At 48.2% G+C, this 20,283-nt stretch overlaps 1 protein-coding gene and 1 long non-coding RNA gene across 12 annotated transcripts in view; one reads left to right on the plus strand and one right to left on the minus strand.

Moving 5' to 3' along the window:
* The window catches only part of LOC132908755 (four and a half LIM domains protein 2), a 73,759-nt gene that overhangs the window by 42,338 nt on the left and 11,138 nt on the right, over window positions 1–20,283 (plus strand). For 5 of the 11 annotated variants that reach the window (XM_060963053.1, XM_060963047.1, XM_060963054.1 and 2 more), the window contains 4 exons: window positions 4,771–4,945; window positions 5,458–5,691; window positions 5,772–5,981; window positions 18,314–18,514. In XM_060963053.1, the coding sequence (XP_060819036.1) occupies window positions 4,771–4,945; window positions 5,458–5,691; window positions 5,772–5,981; window positions 18,314–18,514 (820 nt within the window). Of the gene's footprint in view, window positions 1–689; window positions 1,564–4,770; window positions 4,946–5,457; window positions 5,692–5,771; window positions 5,982–7,698; window positions 7,818–12,127; window positions 13,912–16,684; window positions 17,128–17,702; window positions 17,872–18,313; window positions 18,515–20,283 lie in introns of those variants that run through there. The other 6 variants (XM_060963051.1, XM_060963058.1, XM_060963048.1 and 3 more) reach the window with 6 other exon arrangements.
* On the minus strand, window positions 10,730–12,351 carry LOC132908792 (uncharacterized). Its single transcript, XR_009658416.1, has 2 exons — window positions 12,235–12,351; window positions 10,730–12,168 (listed from the first exon to the last, which is right to left on the minus strand). It is a non-coding gene; the product is annotated as an uncharacterized LOC132908792 (long non-coding RNA).

Consider the following 20,283-nt stretch of genomic DNA (forward strand, 5'->3'; position numbering starts at 1 on the left):
GTGACTTCATCGACCTTGTAGATAAGTTAGCGATCGCTCGGCTCGAAAAACCTGATAATCTTCGAGAACAACGAGTTGACGAAAACAAAGCGACGGTTCTCGGCTTCGATCTCTCGGTTCTTGATTCGATCGACCGTTTTCACGCGCAATCTTCGGTCCTTCTTTACATCGATGACACGCACAGATCCCGGAGGATCGTCCTTCCTATAAATAACCGCGTGTTTTGGTGAACCATGGCGATTTCCGCAATGAAAATAAATTCAACCGGCCGCGCGTACAAAGCGCTCGCGCGCGTGGTCCGTCCGTTCGCGTCTAGATGTAATAATTTTTCTGGCGACAGCCGTCCGTTCGTCGGCGATAAAACAGACCATCGACCTGCATTCGAGCCGAATTATAAACCGACCGTGCCGTTTTTCTACGAGCACTGGCAATTTCGCGATCTAGTTGCGAAACGAACGTTCAGCTTGTATCGCGTTATCTCTCGGTCGCTCGTCGCTCCTTCGATCGTTTCTCTTTCTTACGTTTTCGTTCGATGGATGGGACTTTTTACGAGGGGTAGAAAAAAGAAAGAATGGATCGGGAGCGTTTCTTGCACGCGAGAAGAACGTTCGATCATCCGCGCCCCGCTTTCCGTTACTCTTCGATTAGCTTTTTGTCCGGTGAAAGTATCTTCGCGCGTGATTTTCCAGAAACTCCACGTCTTGAAAGATCATCGCGCGTGCCGACGTGTCGTTTGCCAATCATCGCTCTGTGGAACGGCAATCATCGCGATGTTTCGATGACTCACACTCGGGACGAAAGTCCGGTACACCTGTGACTCGGCCAGCGATCACGAGAATCAACGAGAAAGCAGAAATCTTCTCCTAGCCTTGAAATTAATCATTCTAGACACCTAGCAAGAACTTTGAAGAAGATTCACGAAGCTTGGAGAACCCTTGAAATCTCGAGAAGCGGACGCCAAGATGAAGATCAAAGGTAGAGAGTCGAACGGCTCATCCTGAACGACAAACTGCAAAGGCGTCATACGACGCCAACGCTGCTCTCGGGTTTGGGCCCCAGGATGAGTCCCAAGGGACCGAGTCAGGAGAGCCCAAAGATGGAGGTGAGGGTGTCCTGCGTACCGTCGCCGGGCGCAGAACCCCAAGGGATCAGAGTGAAGATACCGGAGCCGAAAAAACGACCCATGAGTCCTCCTTTTCACGAAGCGACGCGCGCCAGATGTCCTTCCGTGTCCGAGAAGGATTTTTACAAGAAAGCCGTATCGTTGGATCGTCGGGACAGGTATCCAACGTTGTCCGGCGCCGAGATCAAAAGGGGATTAATTCCCGGTGGCGTTGATGCACCACGGACCAGGAGGAATCCCATGCTCGATCGAAAAAATCGGTTTCCAACGATCTCCGGCGCGGAGCTGAAACGAGGCCTCGCCATCGGCAAGTGTCCCCTGGAGGACGGACTGGATCTCAGCCTGGCACCCTGGCCCGGCATGAAGTGGGCCTGCGTCAGGGTGTTGCACCTGTACTGTAAGGTGTTCGACCAGTTCGAGCTGTTCGAGCTGATAGTTAGGTAATTGAAGAAAGCGGCAAAGTTAGTTTCTGCAAACGAGTTTGCTGCGAGTGGATTATGTGGCAAACCTGTTCTATCGGATTTGGATTTAGCTGGGGTTAAAACGTAGGGAATTCAGGTTTTACCGTGACGAGATTTGAATTCAGGTTTTATCGAGCTCTCGGTGGTTCTTATCGAGTTCGAGCTGGCGCCCTAAGGTACATACGCTTTCGATTCCGGCCGACGTGTTTAACGATGGTACACGGTTAATATTTGCTCCTCCCAGACACGTGCCATCACAGTTGATAGATCGTTTACGGGCAGACCGTAACACCTTTCACGGACGTCTAACAATCTCAAGGCAACGCGTTTACTTGATAACATCGCGACCAATTAAAATTCTAGAAGTCCATTAGCGCCGGTGAGAGGACTAGTGGGGGGAGGGCAACATAAATATAATTAAACGGCATTAACAGGCAGACAGAGTTGCCGTCGATGGCTCGTTTGTTGCCCGTTTCACGACAGAAAGCAGCTTAGAAAGTCGGATCGAAGTTAGTCACGTCGACGACTACTTCTCACGACACAGTCTTTCGCTTTTCCAGATTTCACGCGCGCACCTTTCTTGGCACGCGAAGCGCCGCGCCATAGAAATGTAGCCGGTCGATCGACCGCGTGACACGCGCGCGATTCCTTCAATCGCACCGCGTGCAAATCGAATTAACGTCGTTTAACGAGTCGCGTTACGCGAGTTCCTTCGAACCACGTCGGCGCGTTATCTTCCACCGCTGGCAATTAATAAACTCGATGATCTGGCGACGATTCCAGGGCAATTTTCCTCAGGCGCGGCTTCTTTTCTCGCGGTAGAAGCGCATTAATATAAGTCCACTCTGGCTCCGGCCTCTTCAGTTTTACGTTTTTTCGGATTCCGCACCAACAGCGCCGCTTACACGCGTTATGCTTGTATCACCCATCGTGGAATGTCGGGACAAATCGCTCGGTTTATATATCGCCCGAGGAATTAATCGCACGGTATGGTCTCGCTGCTCGAACCAAAGGACGCAAATAGTCGTGCGTGACGTGCGTGGGACCTCGTAAATTATTCTGCTAAATTTTTTACGATGGCATCTCCGTGATTCTCGTCGCTCTTTACGAGAGACCATTTCAGACCGGGGCATATCGCCTTCTAACCATTGTTGATCAGACTCGAACTTTGTAGCGAGCCACTTCGACTAGTTCGCAACGAGATTTAACTGGAAGGAGACGTGTAATTGGTTAAACCAACGTGGGTGTTGTTTCTCACGAGTTCCATGCTAGGCACGATCGAGCCAAATTTAAAAACTTCCATTCGTACAAATCGAAAACGCGGTGTTTTTCATGGAAAATTTTCTTTTTTACGCTTACGACGAGCGGAATCGTATTCGCGATCGAATCGGTGTCAGCGGATATTCACGTGGGCAAAGGAAAACGAGCGTGTCGCTAGCGAACCAGTTGAAACGGCTCTAGGACAGCGTGCCATGAATGCGAATGAATTATGGTCCACCATGCGAGTATTACGTTTCACGTTCGCAGAGTTAACGAGGCGTCAACGTTAATTTGCATCCACCCTGCAATGCCAGGACACATCCACGGCGCTCGTATAATATCGAGAGAACGTAACACGACGCGCGGGTGGATGTTCAACGTTATCGTCCCCTTGTCAACGAAAAAGGCGCGAGAAACGAGCAGTTCCGTAACAGCCGCGAGAACCCTTTATCGCTCAAGACCTCTTTGCCAACGAGCGGATTATGCTTCGTTGGCAAACAAAACGTCTATTTCTCTGACATTATGGACGCGACATTATGAAAAGTGTTGCGCTGTGCCCCACGGGGATAATTCCTCAAAGGTTGCCGAGCTAAAAATCGTTGTTTCTCTGATTGTCAAGGGAAAAAGATAAGTTTCAGTATATCGCCGTCACGTAAAAACAGAACGATGCTTCGCCTTTTACGAACTCTCGGTCGTACTTTGAACGACCCGCGAAAGGAGCTCTCGATGGACTAGTTTAGCTTCGAGAATTTACGAACGGGATACGAAGAATCTTTTTCGTTCTCGGTTGCTCGATCGACGAAAATAAGGTGTCAAGTTGCGTCGAGCGCGAATGTCTTCGCAGTCTCGAAATCGCGCTTCTATGAAACCCGATTTTACGGCGGCCCATTAATGCGTCCGCTGGCACTGTTAAATTTAACGAGCTCTCCTCTGCGTCGATCTTCGCCTATGCTTCGCCCGTTTCCACCGTTCGTCTGGTCCAATAAATCGAAATTCGTAGATTTGCGAGCAAATCGCCGCACCACCCGTCGCTTCCTCGTCTTATTTTTCCTCGTTTTTCCGCTGAATATAGCGCCGGATAAAGCTTCTTTTTGTTAGATTTATCTGAGAGCCCTTGTAGTCGTATTATCGAGGTCAAATGCACGAAAGAAGAAAAGAGAGTTTCGCGTTAGCGTCGCGTCGACCTTGTAGCTGATATATCCGGAAGGGTGCGGTAGAACGGCGATGAATGCCGGCAACAGGGCAAATGCATCCCCTTGATTATACGATTGACGTTCGATCCGACCATTAGCGTGTGATACGTGGGCGGTAGGAATTAGAGTCGCGACTTTTACGCAATCAACTTTTCCCCTGTTATTCCCGAATCGAATCGCAGATTGCTGCAGGCAAAGTTTTCCCAAAACGTCTTTTTGTTTCTAGTGGAATTAATATCGTAGTTCTCTACGAGCTAAGAAAAATCAGGTCGCGGCATCGAGAGTTGTTAACGTTGACGAAACGAGCGTATCCCAGTTGCAAAGTTGGAACAGTAGATGAATTGAAAAAAATAGGAAACGAGGACATCGTTGGAAAAAAATAACGCAGATGTTTGCATTGATTAGAGCATCGGCAGGAAGCGCTTGGCGTTAAAGCGCAATAAAACTGGATTCGATTAAAGGTTCTATCAGGATATGGAGACGTATCCGGAGTTAATGAAAGACTGGAGACAAATATTTAGCCTCCGTGGTATCCTCTCGGTTTAATAGATACGTACAGCTAAGGTATTAGTGTCCGCCCTACATACAACCACGGGGAAACTAAGGCAGTTTCCTAAACGGGAAAGAGACATTAATCTTCTTGCTCGATACCACGAGAAATTCCGAGTATATCATGAATGATACATGACTTTGCAAAGTAACGAATCACTGACAGATTCTTTCTCCTTTTCAGAAAGAACTGCACCAGTTGCAAGTGTCCCCGAGAGGCGCACGATGTGTGCCACGAAGAATGGGTGTCGGTCAGGTCTCGTTTGGGCCTTAAAGGCGAAGAATCTTCGTGTCCGGTTGCTTTCGACCCCAGGGAGAAGGGCCTCGCCTGGGCTCCTCCTGGTCTACCAGCTCACAAGGTGGGTAATCGCGATCGTTTCCTCCGTGCTCGTTCCGAGCAACGTGATAATCGCTTCCTGCTCGATCCCGTTTAACCGCGCGCGTACCGTCTCGATTCCACGCAACCGCCGAGATTCAACAAACAATCGTAACACATGAAATTCTACAATTGTCGGGAGTTATCTGGTCGATTACGTCGAGAGGATACCATCTGCAGATGCAACCAACTCTCTAATAACGAGATACAGCAGTAATACGATCGTGAAAAACGTTGCGTTAAGCGTTCACGGTCGAGTAGCTCGTTTGCACGCGCTTACAGTTTACAATATTTTCTAAAGCTCTCGCCGTAAATTATCAGGAGCTGGTCTTTATCATCGGCGGATGCTCTATCTTTCGCTTCTTCCGCCACCCATTCGCGTTTACCATATCTTACGGGGCGTTGGATAGACACGCGAGATTTTGCAGCGATCCGTCCTTGTTTCGTTAGAAATTACATCGGCGCTACATCACGCTCGTTTCCCTTTTGTTACAGGTGGAAGAATACTTCTCCATGCTGCCGGAGATATCCGTACCCAGGCTAGGCACGCCTGGCGAACGATACAGGGACCGACAATTGGCGATTCAGCTACCTAAGCAGGACTTAGCCAGAGCTTATTGTCGCCATTTGAATCCGAAACATGCCAGCAGCGCCGACGATTTTATGGCGGCGAGGAACGAGATCGCGTTGGATATCGGAAGCGTACAGGAAGTATTCGAGAGAGATCTCGTAAGTGTCTCAACGCGAATATTATTATTCTATGCGATTCTATCGAAGTACGAAACTAAGAGTGCTTGATTCGTTTGTAGGATTGCGGCGCGTGTCACGCACCCCTGAAATACGGTAGCCTCGCCGTATCAGCGAGCAAGTTGGGTCTTTTGTATCATCCTGCTTGTTTCCGATGCACAGAGTGCAAAGAGCTTCTCGTTGATCTCGCTTACTGCGTACACGACGACACTCTGTTTTGCGAGAGGCATTACGCCGAACAGCTGAAACCCAGGTGCGCAGCTTGCGACGAGGTGAGTATGTTTATTTGCCGTTTGCTCGCAAATTTCGGTAATCGAAACTTCTACGACAATTTATGGCAACGTACAAGTCGACGAAAGTGAGAATAAGCTGAGAATTGCTTATTGAAACGTACCTAAACGTTTTCAATTTCCCGCTCGAATGAGGAAATAGTACCCGATCAGATAAACTTACCGTGCGGCGCTAGTAAGATAGCCGTAGCTCACTTCGAGACGAAACGTTCTTATCTACTGAAATCTCCTTTATCGACGGTAGAGGTTTGCTAACCTCGATCGTTGCTATCGATACATAGAAACGAATCTCGATGCACGTTTCGAATTCTAACGCGGGAAATACTGAATCGTTCGCGCGGAATAAACGATAATTCATACTTTTTTAATTACTTTTCACGAAACAAACAATTTTTAACTGTTACTCTTTCAAGCGAATCTGATTCGTCGTCCCACACGCGGTTGATTTTTCCATTTACGGTTAAGATCCGGCGAAAAAACGAAAGATCGCGCGCGACTGCTTTGCGAAGGTACTTTGCATCGTTTCGCCGAGCGTTTTTATTGCATCGGTGGCATTGCTTTCGCATTAAGAAAACCTGAAATCTCACCGGTGACCCAAATGCGCACAGTCAGCTGTCAAGGTGCGCGTAAATCGCGATTCGTGCCAAGCTCGGGCCTGTTTACCGCTCTTAAGCGTACGAGAACATCGTTTCCGAGCTTACGAACGATTTACCGTCGACATTGACGCGATCACCGGCGCAAATAAATTCTCATTGAGTAATATACAAGTTACCGTGCAATTCTATGCAATCGTCAAACGATTTATTCGGTTGTTCCAGAATCTTTCTCTCCCTTGTCTGGAAACTTTCGCTCTTCTCGCTGACAGATATCGAGTTCTCGCGACGGTTTAAACGTCGATCTTGGCTAATCGTAAACAGTCTGACTGTTGTTAAAATATCTGCGGCATAATGATGCGAAGTGCAGCGCAATCGCGAGGCGTTGTCTCGCGCGTTGCGCCGGAACTGGGCCGCTTTCGGCTTTATTTAGATGGACGGAAATAGGAATCGTGTAGGATTGAAACCGAACATCGTACAAGCATGCTCGTCACCGTGGCCACTGCGCAATGCGAATTATGTTGTAGAAACGCGAATTGGCCAAACCTACGATCTTTTTATCTCGATTCGTCGCTGACTAATAACTTTACTCACTCGTTTCGATGTCTGTATTAAACGTTACTCAAATATACGATCGATCGAGTACCGCGCGTTTCCATGTTTCTTCTTCTCAAACAAATGACTGGGATAATCAAACAACTTGTCGATGTTTCATCTTTTTCTTTTTTATTAACTCAAACTGTGACAGTCCTAAACCGAAGCTTTTCAGAATCGAAAATCTTCGATGCGAATGAAAGATGGTTGCTCTGGAACGCGGCTAACTCGAGAAGCTACAAAGCTTCAGCTGCTACAATTTGTTACCACTTTTCTCGTTCGTGTAACACGTCCGAATTGGTTTTCTTCCAACCGGAAACCCTATTAATCGTACCTGCGGTCGGTCGGTAATCTATTTTGATTTCTTGTCGAAGCTCCCACCACGATCGTATAGTGTCCAGACACCGAGAACCGTTCCCGTCTTTTATTAGAGTCAGTCAATTGGAGGCGAACGAAAGGCCTAGCAAACCGCGAGAATAATCGACCAACCCGTTCTTCCCTCTTCGATCGAATCTAGTCGCGTTTCCCGTCCTCCTGATTCGCGCGAGTCACGTCGAGTCCGGCGTTCTCGGATCTTCGCGATCGTCTTTGATCTTTTCTGCAGCAGTAAAAGCAGTGGTCTCTAGTTTCGGTAAGTGAAACGAGTGACACTCAGCCACACACGAGCCACTACCCGCTGAGGACAACGTTCGATCCTCAACAGACTCGTTTGATCGACGATCAATAGCCTTTCGTCGATCGACGATCAATACTCTTTCACTCTGTCTGACAATAAAATACAGAAACACCCAACGAACATTCGCATTGTTCCCTCCCAGTTCGTATTCGGGCGTACGGCCAACGTAATCGTAACCGGATCTCGGTAGAATCTCATAAGGAATTTCGACGAGAGCGTCGGCAATCTTCTGAATATTTCTGATAAAAAATACGCGACAGGTTTAGAAGCGCGAGACTCGAGCATCATCGGCGATCATTTCGGAAGACGGTCTGAGCCTCCGACGGGAAACAAACGAGCTTTATAGAAAAGCGTGGCGTAACAGTGACGCAACAAGCCGTTATAGCGTCGCCGTCGTAAAATTCTACCGCGTTGTCTATTTCGGGAGCGTCGTGGTTCACGTACTACGCGTCTGCTGCGCAAAAATTGTCCCTCGCGCCTCCATTTGACCCGCGAACGTGCATCCTCGAACGCTCGACCGTTCTAGCTCTCGCTAGGAACGCTACACGTTAGCCTCTGATCGATCCGCGATATCCTGCTCGATCGTCGCAGCTGGAAAACGAAATAACGTTCCGAATGGAAAAGCGAATGGCAAGACGCTTTGTATTTTAATGCAATTTGCGCTTTCAAGCGCATTTATTTATGATCTATCGAATTACGCGTTACTACTTTTCGATCCAAGTTTCGCTTCGCGGGATAAAAGTCTTTTTCGGAAGCAGTTAACGTTCGATGTTTCTTTAAAATTTCATCGAGCCAGCGCTTCGGAGTATTATAGCAGACGGAATCGATCGTTCGGACTAAAAGCCGCGTACGAGAGCAATTTCGAAAATAGCGCGTCGCTGTTGCAACGCGAAGATGAATGACGCGAATTCAGGTCACCGGAGCCGCGTTCATTCGTCAAAAATACTTAAACGAAAACCGAGCAACTTGGGAGATAAGTCGTGGAAACAGAGACCTGCACGACTAGCATTCTGTTTAGGTCTTTGCACTTGACCGCTTCCCTGCTGCTACAGCGTTCTTCGCGTATCGACCGGTTCCAAAATGAGCCGCGACGATCGATTTCGAGCCTCGGAGACAGTCAAAAGCAAAGTTTCCACGCAAGGAATCGTAAAAGATAAACACGATGGTCGATGCAGCGTCGGAGGTTGGCTATTCTCGGAGCGATTATCAAAAAAAATGCATCAACCTATTTCGCTTAAACACGCGGGCGCCTGCGCGACAGACATTCCATATAATACGATGGCAAGCTAAGATCGCAGCTTTTGTATTTAGCATTTTGTTTGCCCACTGACAATACTCGTCCAAGTTTCACGTAAGATCAGAATGAATTTCGATCCGAGCAACGATACAAAATCTTTGATCCAAAGATTATTCGAGAGGGTCACGAAAGCGAGGACGAGCCGCTAACGGAGTCGCAAGCTGGAAGCGTGCTCGTTGAGCAAAAGATTCCATGCACCTGACACAAGGTGGAACGAAGGGTCGTCCTAGGAACAGTGGGAACGGCTGCAAAGTTCTCAGCGGTCTAATTCGGTCGGCTCGCGAAATGACTTCGTAGAGATCCGGTGGCACGCTTTTCTTCGACCATGGCACACACGTTCGATCATCGACCGAAATAACATTGGCATTGTTCCGTTTCCCTCCAGAAGAACCGGCTTTCGTGGCAATCGGGTCGACTAATTTCGACCCTTCGCCACGACCGTGGAATGTCGCGCCTTCTACGGCCGCATTTTCAGATCGATCCACGTTCTTCCATTTCGAACGAACGTCGATTCGATTCTTCTGGTTGTTCCGCGGGACCAACCGTGTACGATTTCTAGTCGATCCATGAGCGGAAGGGGTCAAGGTCCAACCACGACTGTTTGCCAAACCAACGATTCATAAATGAGAAATTAATTCCATAGTTCGTGACTAGAAAACCGTAACCTTGGAAATTCAACCGGGGAAGGAAGTTTGGAACTATATCGTGAAAACAACGCGACGAGCTCAGTTTCGCTGGCAGAAACGTTTCGTGAATCAGAATATTAATCGTCGCGACCCACTATTGTCGCTATGTTGTTTCAAAACGTTCCTCGATGTAAATACACAAGGAAACTAGATAGGACGAGGAGAACGGAATTTTATTTTCGTCGATGATTTATTTACTCGTTCGAGTGCCAGGTGTGGACGAAATGAATCGACCATCGATCACGCGGTCAGTCTTTCGTTCCATAGCAGCAGGAATCTCATGAGACGTCGAGATCTTCTTTCCGGCAGAGAGCGATAACCTTGCGCCTGCTTATCGTATGTTTGACGCTTTCCATTCAGAAGACGTTCCACTCGATTAACTATACAAATTACAGGAAAAATCCTGTCTAACGTTAGAAATAGATTCGATGGATTAAGTACCGAGAGAGGCAGAGGGCAAAGCTCTCGTTCGTTCCGTTGGATCCTCTTTTAGCTCCGGAAATAAAGATGCTCATAATCCAAACAGCGCTCCTTCGATCATTGCGAAAGAAAAGCACACGGAATCGCTCCGTCCACTTCTTCGTATTTACACGACAGATCAAACGAACGTGACGCAGTCGTTTTGCATAACCAGTGGTATTCTCTGTGCAGGAAGCGTAATCGTAAATCAATTTACTCCACCGGATCGTATTCGATAAATCGTGCTATGGAAACTGACGCCATCGTGACGCGTGTGTTTACGCGTCATACGCTATCGTGATACGCAATTCGAAACTTTATCGCGTTTTTTCTCCTAGCCTATCGATTTCTATCATCTTATTGTATACGTCGGTACGGTCGGACGAAAAGCATACAAGCAAAGGTAAACGATTTTTAAGAAACAATCGGACAGTGTTGCGGTACGGCGCAAATATAGATCATCGAGAGTTCGATAAGCTGGACGCTGGGTGTTTCGATATCTGTTTGGATGTGCGCCAGAGAGACGTACCGCGCGCAAAACGTGTATCGAAGATCGGCTCGACTCGTTGATTCGTAACCGATGAGGTAACCGAAATAAAGTCGTCCGAGTAACGCCAGAAATTCGGCCGCGCATCTCGGCCACGTAAACAAGCCGGAATTTCCACGCCGGAGCTCCGTCGAGTTCGAACGAACATAGAGAGAGAGAGAGCGCGCGCAAGGATGAATGGGATTGGGTTAATTGATCGACGTAACGGATCAAAGGTCACGCCGCAATTGAACTTGAATCCTGGAAACTTTCTCTCGCTCGAAAGTTTCGCGACGAAAGATGGGACGATGCAAACGAAAAGAACGGCGACTAGAGCTCGCACTGACCGTGCTAGTTGCCGTATGATCGATTTTAAAGATGCGCTTGGACGCGAATCAAGTTGCAAGCGGCGAATCGTTCGTTTTTGCGAAACGATCGCGACCGAAGGTGCCAAACTCTCGTTCTCTCGTCGCGACGTCGTACAGATATCGAAACGACGCCCCCGCGCCAACGTTTCCGAACACGACGAGGAACGATGGTTAACGGATTGGCTCATTAGAGCTCGGCATCGATCGCAATTAATCGCGCGACCGATGATCGGACGTCGCACGCGGCGACTGCCAAATCGGGCTCCGTTAATTATCTCGAGCAAGTGATCGATCGCGACGCGTACGCTGCATTAAGGACAGAGATTCGCGTCCAGGGACATTCGAGCTAACTTTAGCCTTAGCCACGGTTCGCTCCTCAAGTCGAACGTTACGTCGACATAACGAGCCGAACGGCCACTAGTTTACCCCGGGTCCGAACGGTTTGCCCACGGAAAATAAAACAGTTCTCTGGCCGCCATCCGGCCGCATGGATAAGCCGATAATCGCGTGATCACCGCCTCCTCGAGTACGTGCCGCTCGGTCAGGGCCCGCGACGCCTTTCAGCCTGCAAAACGGGCTACGCCACCGTTGTGGACCAGTGGGTGCGCGTGGGTGGTGGGTGCCCCCCCTAGGAAGTCGTTTTAACTTCTCGTCTCGTCTCTTTCCTCTCTTTCGTCCCCCGGGTGTGTGACGTCAGCCCAGAGGATTACCCGAGTGACACCAAGAGTTCGGTCGAGATCCCGAGGATATCTTATGGATGTAGCACGCACACCACCGAGATTCCCTTCGTCCTCCGAGATCGAGGAATTCCGATATATGTTTCCGAGAGGACTTCTCTTGTAGATCATCCTGGAGCGGTACCTTCTATGCTCCCGAAGAGCGACGAGCTCGCAGAAAAGAACGATAGGATGAAGCACCGCCAACTGTATGGGTATTTGACGTGTCGAGTTCGTGACGTAACATAGTCTATCTGTAAAGTGATTCGCGTAGACAAATATCGTTTCTTCATGATAATACGATAGAAGACCGCTCTTACCGTTTTTCATTGGAAAATCCAAGAACGCTTTTCGAAATGGGCTTAATGATGTCGATACTGATCGGGTGCGTCGGCATGTTGGAGCTGCTCGCCTGCCTCCGTCACGTCACCGACGGCGTCGTGATCAGGATCAATCAACCAGCCACACCGTGTCTCTCGTATCACGAGCCGAACGATACTATGAGCACTCATGACTCCATCTGCAGCCTCAATCACTCGACCGACGTGAATTTGCCTCGTGGCGCCAAGCACAAATTGGAGAATCTCCACGAGTATAGTTTACGAATCAGAACCGAACTGCGATCCCTGGACAAGAACTTTGACTACAGCGCGTTGTCGGAATGCAGCACCAGAGATTTCCTGTTACCTTCCAGGGTAAGCCCGGACTCCAGGCTCAGTCCAGATTTCGAGTATCTGGTACAAGCGAGCGATTCTCGAGAGGATCAAGCGGAAGCGGAGAACGATCACAGGGATCTATACGAACGAGATATTTACGAAGATGCGGCTGAAAACTGGCGAATGGAAAGTAGTTCGAGGGACCGACCATTGTCCGTGATAACCGCAGAACCGGAGAAATACGTCAGAATACCGACGCCGATTCCTTTCAACGTGGACGATCCGTTGTCCAGTTCCGGAGCTTCGAGCGACGTGGGTACGTCGTTCGACAACGATTCCGGAAACGAAGCGCCCACAATGAGATCCTTCGAATCGATTCCAATGATCAAACGATACAAGAGTCCTTCGGAAGGCGGATCCTCGATAGACGAGTCCGATTGCAACGAGCGAAGGAAGTATCCCAGGAAACCGATCAGAAAGTCTCGCTCCAAGTCTCCCGAACCTTCGCAGAGCTTCGAAAATTTCCGAGAAACCGAAATATCGATTCTTTCCGAGAAGTCGAACGCGGCCGAACATCAAGTTGAATCGGTAAGAGTACCGAGTCAGAAGAAGAAGATCAAGTCCTCCGGCACGATCACGAGGAAGCCCACGAGGTTGAAATCGAAGGACGCACAGGTGAGCAGAAGCGCCGAGAATTTAACGGCGAGAAAATCGAAGAGGCACCGAGATCCAGAGAGACGGAAGTCGGATATCTCCGTTCAGACCATCAGCAGCTACCAGAGAGACGAATGGACCAACACGTCGCCACCAGACAGTCCCACGATGTCCAGGTCGGAGAGTCGGAGGAGCGTGTCCGTCCAGGTGCAGACCAGTTTCGAGAAGGAACTACCGAGCTTGGAAGCTTCGACGGAACTGGAGGGCTCGGTTCTGGGTCTGTCCGAGAGCAGAAGAGATCTCACGTCTCGGGATCATTTTGGCAGAAGGACCTTTAAGAATAGAAGATTCGGATCCGGTTCCAGGGACAAGGCCGACGACGTCGACGGCGCTCGAGATAACTTCTCGATGACTAATGCAACTTCATCCGTTGAGAGATCCAAGGATGAGGCGCGTCTGCTGAAAATATCCAGCTTCGAGGAGGCGGACGATGAGGATTATCAGAGAATCCGGAACATCCTAACAGACTCCGACTCGAAAGAGTTCAACGAGAAGAAGAGGAGAAAGGGATCTAGGTCCGTGTCCTCGTTCGAGGACGAAGATTATTGGGACGCGGAGGATGTGAGTGCAGCAACTGGACGGATACAGTACTCGATACCGGATCCCGATCGAAACAAAGCTTTCTGGGTAATGACGCAATCAATGAAGCTCCTCCCGTCTCTCTCCGAGTACACTCGTTAGTTACACCCAATTCATTCAACACTCTTTAGACAGTGAAATACAGTTGAAAACGACCATACACACTTTCCCCTCTGTATGTATGATTTTACTCGACTCAATGTCTCTGTCACCCACTCAATTATCGAGAAATTTGGAGAACGAGATTTCGGAAAATCCAAAAGATCGATAGAAGCACTCATCGTCCAATAACAGTCGATGTTAATCCTAGGAATATTTATTTTCAAAGAAATTACTAATTGCTGACTGTTAGAAATCTAATACACCAAAAGCTGTAAAGGAAAAACAGAGAAATTAATTTCCAACCCCACTAGGGGGGGGATTTGAATTCGAGACAATTTGATAGGAGTCGCGTTATCGAATATTCTTTTTCACTAACACTGACCATCTAATCACCGTCATCGTTCTTGTTTCGTGTAACACTCGGCAATCGCAATAGCTTTTAAACTTTGCGTATTAACCACGATTACAGTTATAAAATAGATTTTATTAACTTTCAACCAGGGCGTTAAATAGTTAAGAAGGTGCGTGTACAAACGAGATCGCGCGAAACAACGACGGTATACTCACAAATCACGGTGACTCGTGTTTTCACCGATGGTACCGAATTCTTGCTCGTTATTTGTCAAATAGCCGACCTGGAATAGCGGCGACGAAGTCGTAAAACTAATGGCGAATCGCTTTTGGCCGCGAGACAACGGCGGTGCGCGAAATTACTCGCCGACTGGTATCAGATTCATTCTACGTGAAATAAAAAACAAATGCCACCTGGTTCCAACATGAAACGATAGAAAATTTGCCACTGACGCGTCGCGACGATTGCATAATATCCCTCAGCCTCGACTCTGGCCGAGGCCACTGACGATCTTGGACCCGCTATTGTTATCCCCAAAATCTTGGAATCTTACGTTGTAGAGGGAAAAAAATTGTAAGGAGACGGGGTGAGAAAACGCGATCCCAATTTCGTACGAAATACTCACAGTTCTCTGGCTCGTTCATTGGTGCCGTGTGCCTCGCGTGGGGTCTCCCAAAATATCAATCTCGTACTCGCCTGCAAATAATATACCTATACATCGCATTCGTCGTGTCTCGTCGTTTACCTCAGACGCGACACTTTCTCAGGGCTTCCCTTTACGAACGTTTATGGGATTTACGAGGACACTAACTTTTACCTGGTCGTCCTGGAATCTTCCTGGTTGGTGCTTGAACAGAATTAAGGTTGAAAATGTACATCATGAAAATGTATTAAACGGACATCAGCGATCTATCGCTGATCGTCGAACGTCTACGATCACCATAAACGTTTTCAAACCGATCGCTGGTAGACCAGAAGCTCATCGCCAAAAGAATCCTCGTGATATTCCACTATTTTGGTCGACCCGATTTTTCAGCGGCGTTATATTTTTAATCGTCCCTCTTCCGGACCCCTCGTGGCCGATATTATGTTACCGCCCGCCACGATTCTCAATCCGCGTAGGCGATCACATCCTCCTGTGACGGGCGATTTTCATTTTCCAGCTATTTATAAAACGGCCGGCGTTCCTGAAATATCTGTATGATGGAATGGCGATTTACCGTGAAACCGTGAAATCGAGACCACCGCCTAAATCTACCATGGCCGTGTTCCCGTAATTCTCTCTCGTCGGCCATGGTTACGATTTCCAAACCGGACCAGAATACGCGAATCACTGGTCGAGTTTGATAATCACGGCTGAAAGAGGTATCAGTGACGATGAGAATGCGGAACGTGGGTGGGCCACACGAATTGGTGATGTGCGGAACATTCCGATCCAATTACACCGTGGACTTCTTCTTTATTTTTCCGGCCAGTTCTATTTTTCGCGTAGTTTCATCCCGCGTCAACCAGGAACCACCTGTTTGGCACGTGATCAACTTGTCGATGTTTCAAGAAACGATCGTGAATGATCGATGACGCTTTCGTACCTTTCCTATGAATCTCTATAGATCGCAATAGTTTACAAATGGCTTTATCGATAAGAATTTTTTCGCGTCGATCCTATCTCTAACCTAGATCGGAAAGATTATGAAAAAATCCAATTCCATCGACCGTGAAGCAACAATCCGATTCGTTGATCGTCGATTACCTAGTTGCGTTTCATCGACGAAATTATCTACCACGCTACCACTGCTCCCAATTCCGAGACTTATCGAACGAATTCGATCGCAAACAGAAAGCAACGTATAATTTCATTTAATTTGATCTATCGAATGAGCTAATATATAGAGCGATACTCGAAGATCGTCCTGCTGATCATTCACAAATCGAATCGTCTGTATTTCTCTCGTCTCGTCGAGAGCGGACAGATAGATGAGACAACGTTAAAGTGTCCAGAAATATCGCTATCGAGAAAAGATAAATAAAAATGAAGAAAAAGGGAAAGATTTCAAGGAATCGGACCGGCGTTGCCGCGAACCTGTAACCTGTCGCGATCGACCGCTAACGAGTCGAATGGCAACGAGTAAAGAGGGGGACAACGGAGTCAAAGAGAGAAAGAGGGGTGTCGTGGAGAAGTTGCACCCGGCACACTGCATCGAGAATCTCGACGAGGAGGAGGTAACGGAGGAAAAGAAGGAGTAGAAGGTTAGGAAAGATGAAGAGGGAAGAGAAGAGAGCGAAAAGGAGGATGGGGGAAGAGGGTGGCGGACGCGCGCGGCGAGTTTCTGGAGTCGTCGGGACGCCGAAAATAGCGTCCCGATATGATGATGCCCGGAGCGCGACGATCCTAGATTTCAGTCAGTTCGCAAGCTCGAAAGCTGCTGGCTACACACGGAACACTCCGACTACGCTCCGGTTTTACATTTTCATAGAGGCGCCAATCAGCCTTCTTCGTTTCCGAAGCTCCAAGCGTTCGTCTTTCTTTTCGTCTCTTCTCCTGGACTACACGTCCGGTTCCCGGTTCTTCTCCTCGTTTCCTCGTGAGACGACATTCGAGAGTATTCTCGCGACCGAGATTGTTAAACGCGCGGAACAAGCTTCAACGAGTAGCACACGATGGCGGAAGTAGACGGTGTAGTGTTCACGACCACCGAGCGCAAGATTCGCAAAGTGAAGAAGACGACGAAGCGCAGGGAGAGCCACGATCAGAACGCCGAGGTCACGATCACCGAGGTCGACAGCACGCAGAATCACCACGCCATCGAAGAGTATGTGCTGGCTGCAGATCTAACTCGGATCGGCCCGAACACGTTTTCGACGATCCCCTTTTTCTCAGCCACGAGCTTTCCGTTTGCGATCGCAAGCCTCGCGAAACGAGATCTTGGCCGTCACCCGTGAACTCGCGCGATTTTCTAACTCGATCGTTGCCACGTGAAATTTTTGCCTCTTTCGTCGTTGATCCAAGTTTCAACATGGATGAGTGAAAGACAAACGCGAATCTCGATATTCGCGGTAAACGAGAAAAATCGATGATCCATTTCGGCAACGGACGAAAGCAAGCTTTTTGGTCGCGAGCTGTATTTGCTTTCCGGCTCGACCTACTTTACCTCGATAGCGAAATTTCATGGTTACGTTTGCCGCGGTCGGTTCGTCGATTCGTCGCCCCCTCCCCTTCCACTGGTTGTTTCCTCCTTACCGTTCCAAAGTAACGAGCCATTAAACTAACGAACTACATAGGAACGAGCTCCGATAGTAACGAGAGTTCGAAAGATTTGGTAATGTTTTCAAAACACGTTCACTTTGAGAAATTTCCGGGTAATTGGCCAGCTTCTCGTGCCGAGAGGCGCTCTTCTCTCATGGGAGTAGAGGTTCGCGACGCGAGATCCTCTCGATCGACGATCGAGAGCGCCGCGTAATTCGTACGATACATGTTATGCATTTTCTTTACGCCACGATTATATGTTCCCGTACAAAAAATACTCAGCCAGCACATACAACAGCACTCAACCAAGGTACATATAACCAGCAAATCTATCGCAACACCGTCGCAGATACGCTAGACACTGCAGCACCGAGCAATGAAAGAGAGAGATTGCGAGGAACTTTTGCGGTTCGGTCGGTGGGAAATTTCGTCGGACGAAAAAACGAGAGAAAACGATGCTGTGAGAAGAGCGTATCTGGAATTCATATCGTCATACATGCCACGAGATTTATCGTGAAAAGAGAAACAAAGTTGTCGCGTATAAATTAGACAGAGCCGAAACTACCTCTCGAATATTTCGCGTTGCCAAAAATTGTCGTGGAGAAGTACGTCGCTTTTGAAGCGACATTTTCCTTGTTCCATGGAATCGTTCGATTGCCTTAACGTATTAAGGGGATCGGGTCTAACGAGCGTTCCGAGAGAAACCTGGCGGGAACGATCGTCTCTAAACAGGTCGCGTTTTTCGTTTCCAGTTGATTTTCAGTGGCGAGTACACGAAGGCGATGAACAAGGACTGGCACAGCGGCCACTTCTGTTGCTGGCAGTGTGACGAATCTTTGACCGGGCAGCGTTACGTGCTCAGGGACGAGCACCCCTACTGCATCAAATGCTACGAGAGCGTTTTCGCTAATGGCTGCGAGGAGTGCAACAAAATCATCGGTATCGACTCCAAGGTACGTATATCGCGGTTTCATTTCCGATATCTAGCGATCCTATTTTCCCAGCGATAAACGCGTTGACTCACCGACCTCGATCGCCCAAACGCTCAATTTTTCTCTCGATACGTGGTATCGCGAACACGCGCCCGATAGAAACGGAGATATTTCACGAAACGACGACGATACGTGGGTTTGGATACGATCCAACCGGGCGGAAAACCAAAGTTTTCCCCTAAATTTAGATTCGCGGCACACGGCACTCGTCGATCGATCGTTCCAACCCTTTCCACGCGTGAAAAAAATCGAAAGACCTTCGCCGTATCGAAGAATTACGTGGTTCGAAGTAAAGCCGGTCGGACGTGGCGCAAAAATCGGTAATTATCGGTTCGTGTACGATCACAAGACGAGGTGGCAATATACGAACGAGCATGGGCGTTGATTTACTCATTCCTAGAAATAGAAACGATGATGCAGGTGCCTGCTTATTTCCGTTTCTCGCTGGTTCGTCGTTGTTATTCCTCCTACTTGGCCAGCCAAACCAGAAGAAGCGCACCACGAACAGCGTTATTTCGCCGGCCGGTTTTCGTGACAAATCGATATCACGCGAGAAGATGTTTGCCAACTCGATAGAAAATTATCTTCTCGCGTAGCGAACCAAACATCCAAGGATCCGCGTATCTTTTTCCTCACCGGAATGACACACTGCTCTAGTAGCATTGCTTAAAGGTCGACAAGTTCGCGATTGTAATCGATCCCGGAATGGAAACTCGCGTTTCATTTCGATACAAACGCGTTTCTCTCTCTAAATTCGATGATTTGTATCCGCATGTTGGTCGTCGGAACGTAGTAGAACGTTGCAACGTCCGTCGTTACGTTTTATCGTTTTGCATAAGATCAGTCACACGAGCTACGTTGGTCAGATTTGACACGAACGTTGTTGTTTTCTTTTCCTTTAATACTGGACACACGAACGGCGGGTTAATATCCGTAATGTGTAAACACGATCTACAGGGTGCGCCGTTAGAATTCGGACAGAATTCAATTTGTAGTTCCCACCATATTAGAATTCAGATGTTTGTGCTGATTGACTCTGAAGTTAGTTAAATATGTCAATAAGTCTTCTATAACCTCAAAATGACAGAACTCGTTAAGCAAAACCCGGAATACGATAGAAGAGCGGCGATTATAGAAAGTCTTCGCGCCGGGAGAACGCCGGTCGAAATTATAAAATTCTTTAGCTACCCAAGATCGACGGTAATTTAATTTTGTTGTGGGCAAAACCAAATTTCCAGCAAGTGTTCACGTTTTGAGCGTTGTCTCAAGTGAGGGCGACGTCATGCCTCCGCACTTCTTCCAAAAAGGCGAAAGAATCACAAAGGAGGTTTATTTGGAGGTCCTGAAGACAGTAATAAAGCCGTGGATGGAAATTACGGCTTCTGGAAGGCCGTATTTATTTCAACAAGATGGCGCACCTGCTCACACAAGTCATCTTGTTCAAAATTGGCTCTCTGACAATGTGGACATGTTTTGGTCGAAAGATTTCTGGCCTCCTAACAGTCCCGACCTAAACCCATTGGACTATTACGTGTGGGGCGTTATCGAGAGACAAACTAATAAATGCAGGCACCCCAACGTCAACTCCCTACGAGCTGCTATCGAGTCAGAATTCGCGACAATTAAACGCGACCAGTTGAAGTCAGCGTGCTCGCGCTTTAGAGCAAGAATAGAGCAGGTCATAGAGGCAGAGGGTGGTTACATAGAATAAAAGTTCTCAGCAAGGACCC

Source organism: Bombus pascuorum, chromosome 7 (assembly GCF_905332965.1).
Source record: "Bombus pascuorum chromosome 7, iyBomPasc1.1, whole genome shotgun sequence".
In the NCBI taxonomy this organism is placed as follows: domain Eukaryota; kingdom Metazoa; phylum Arthropoda; class Insecta; order Hymenoptera; family Apidae; genus Bombus; species Bombus pascuorum.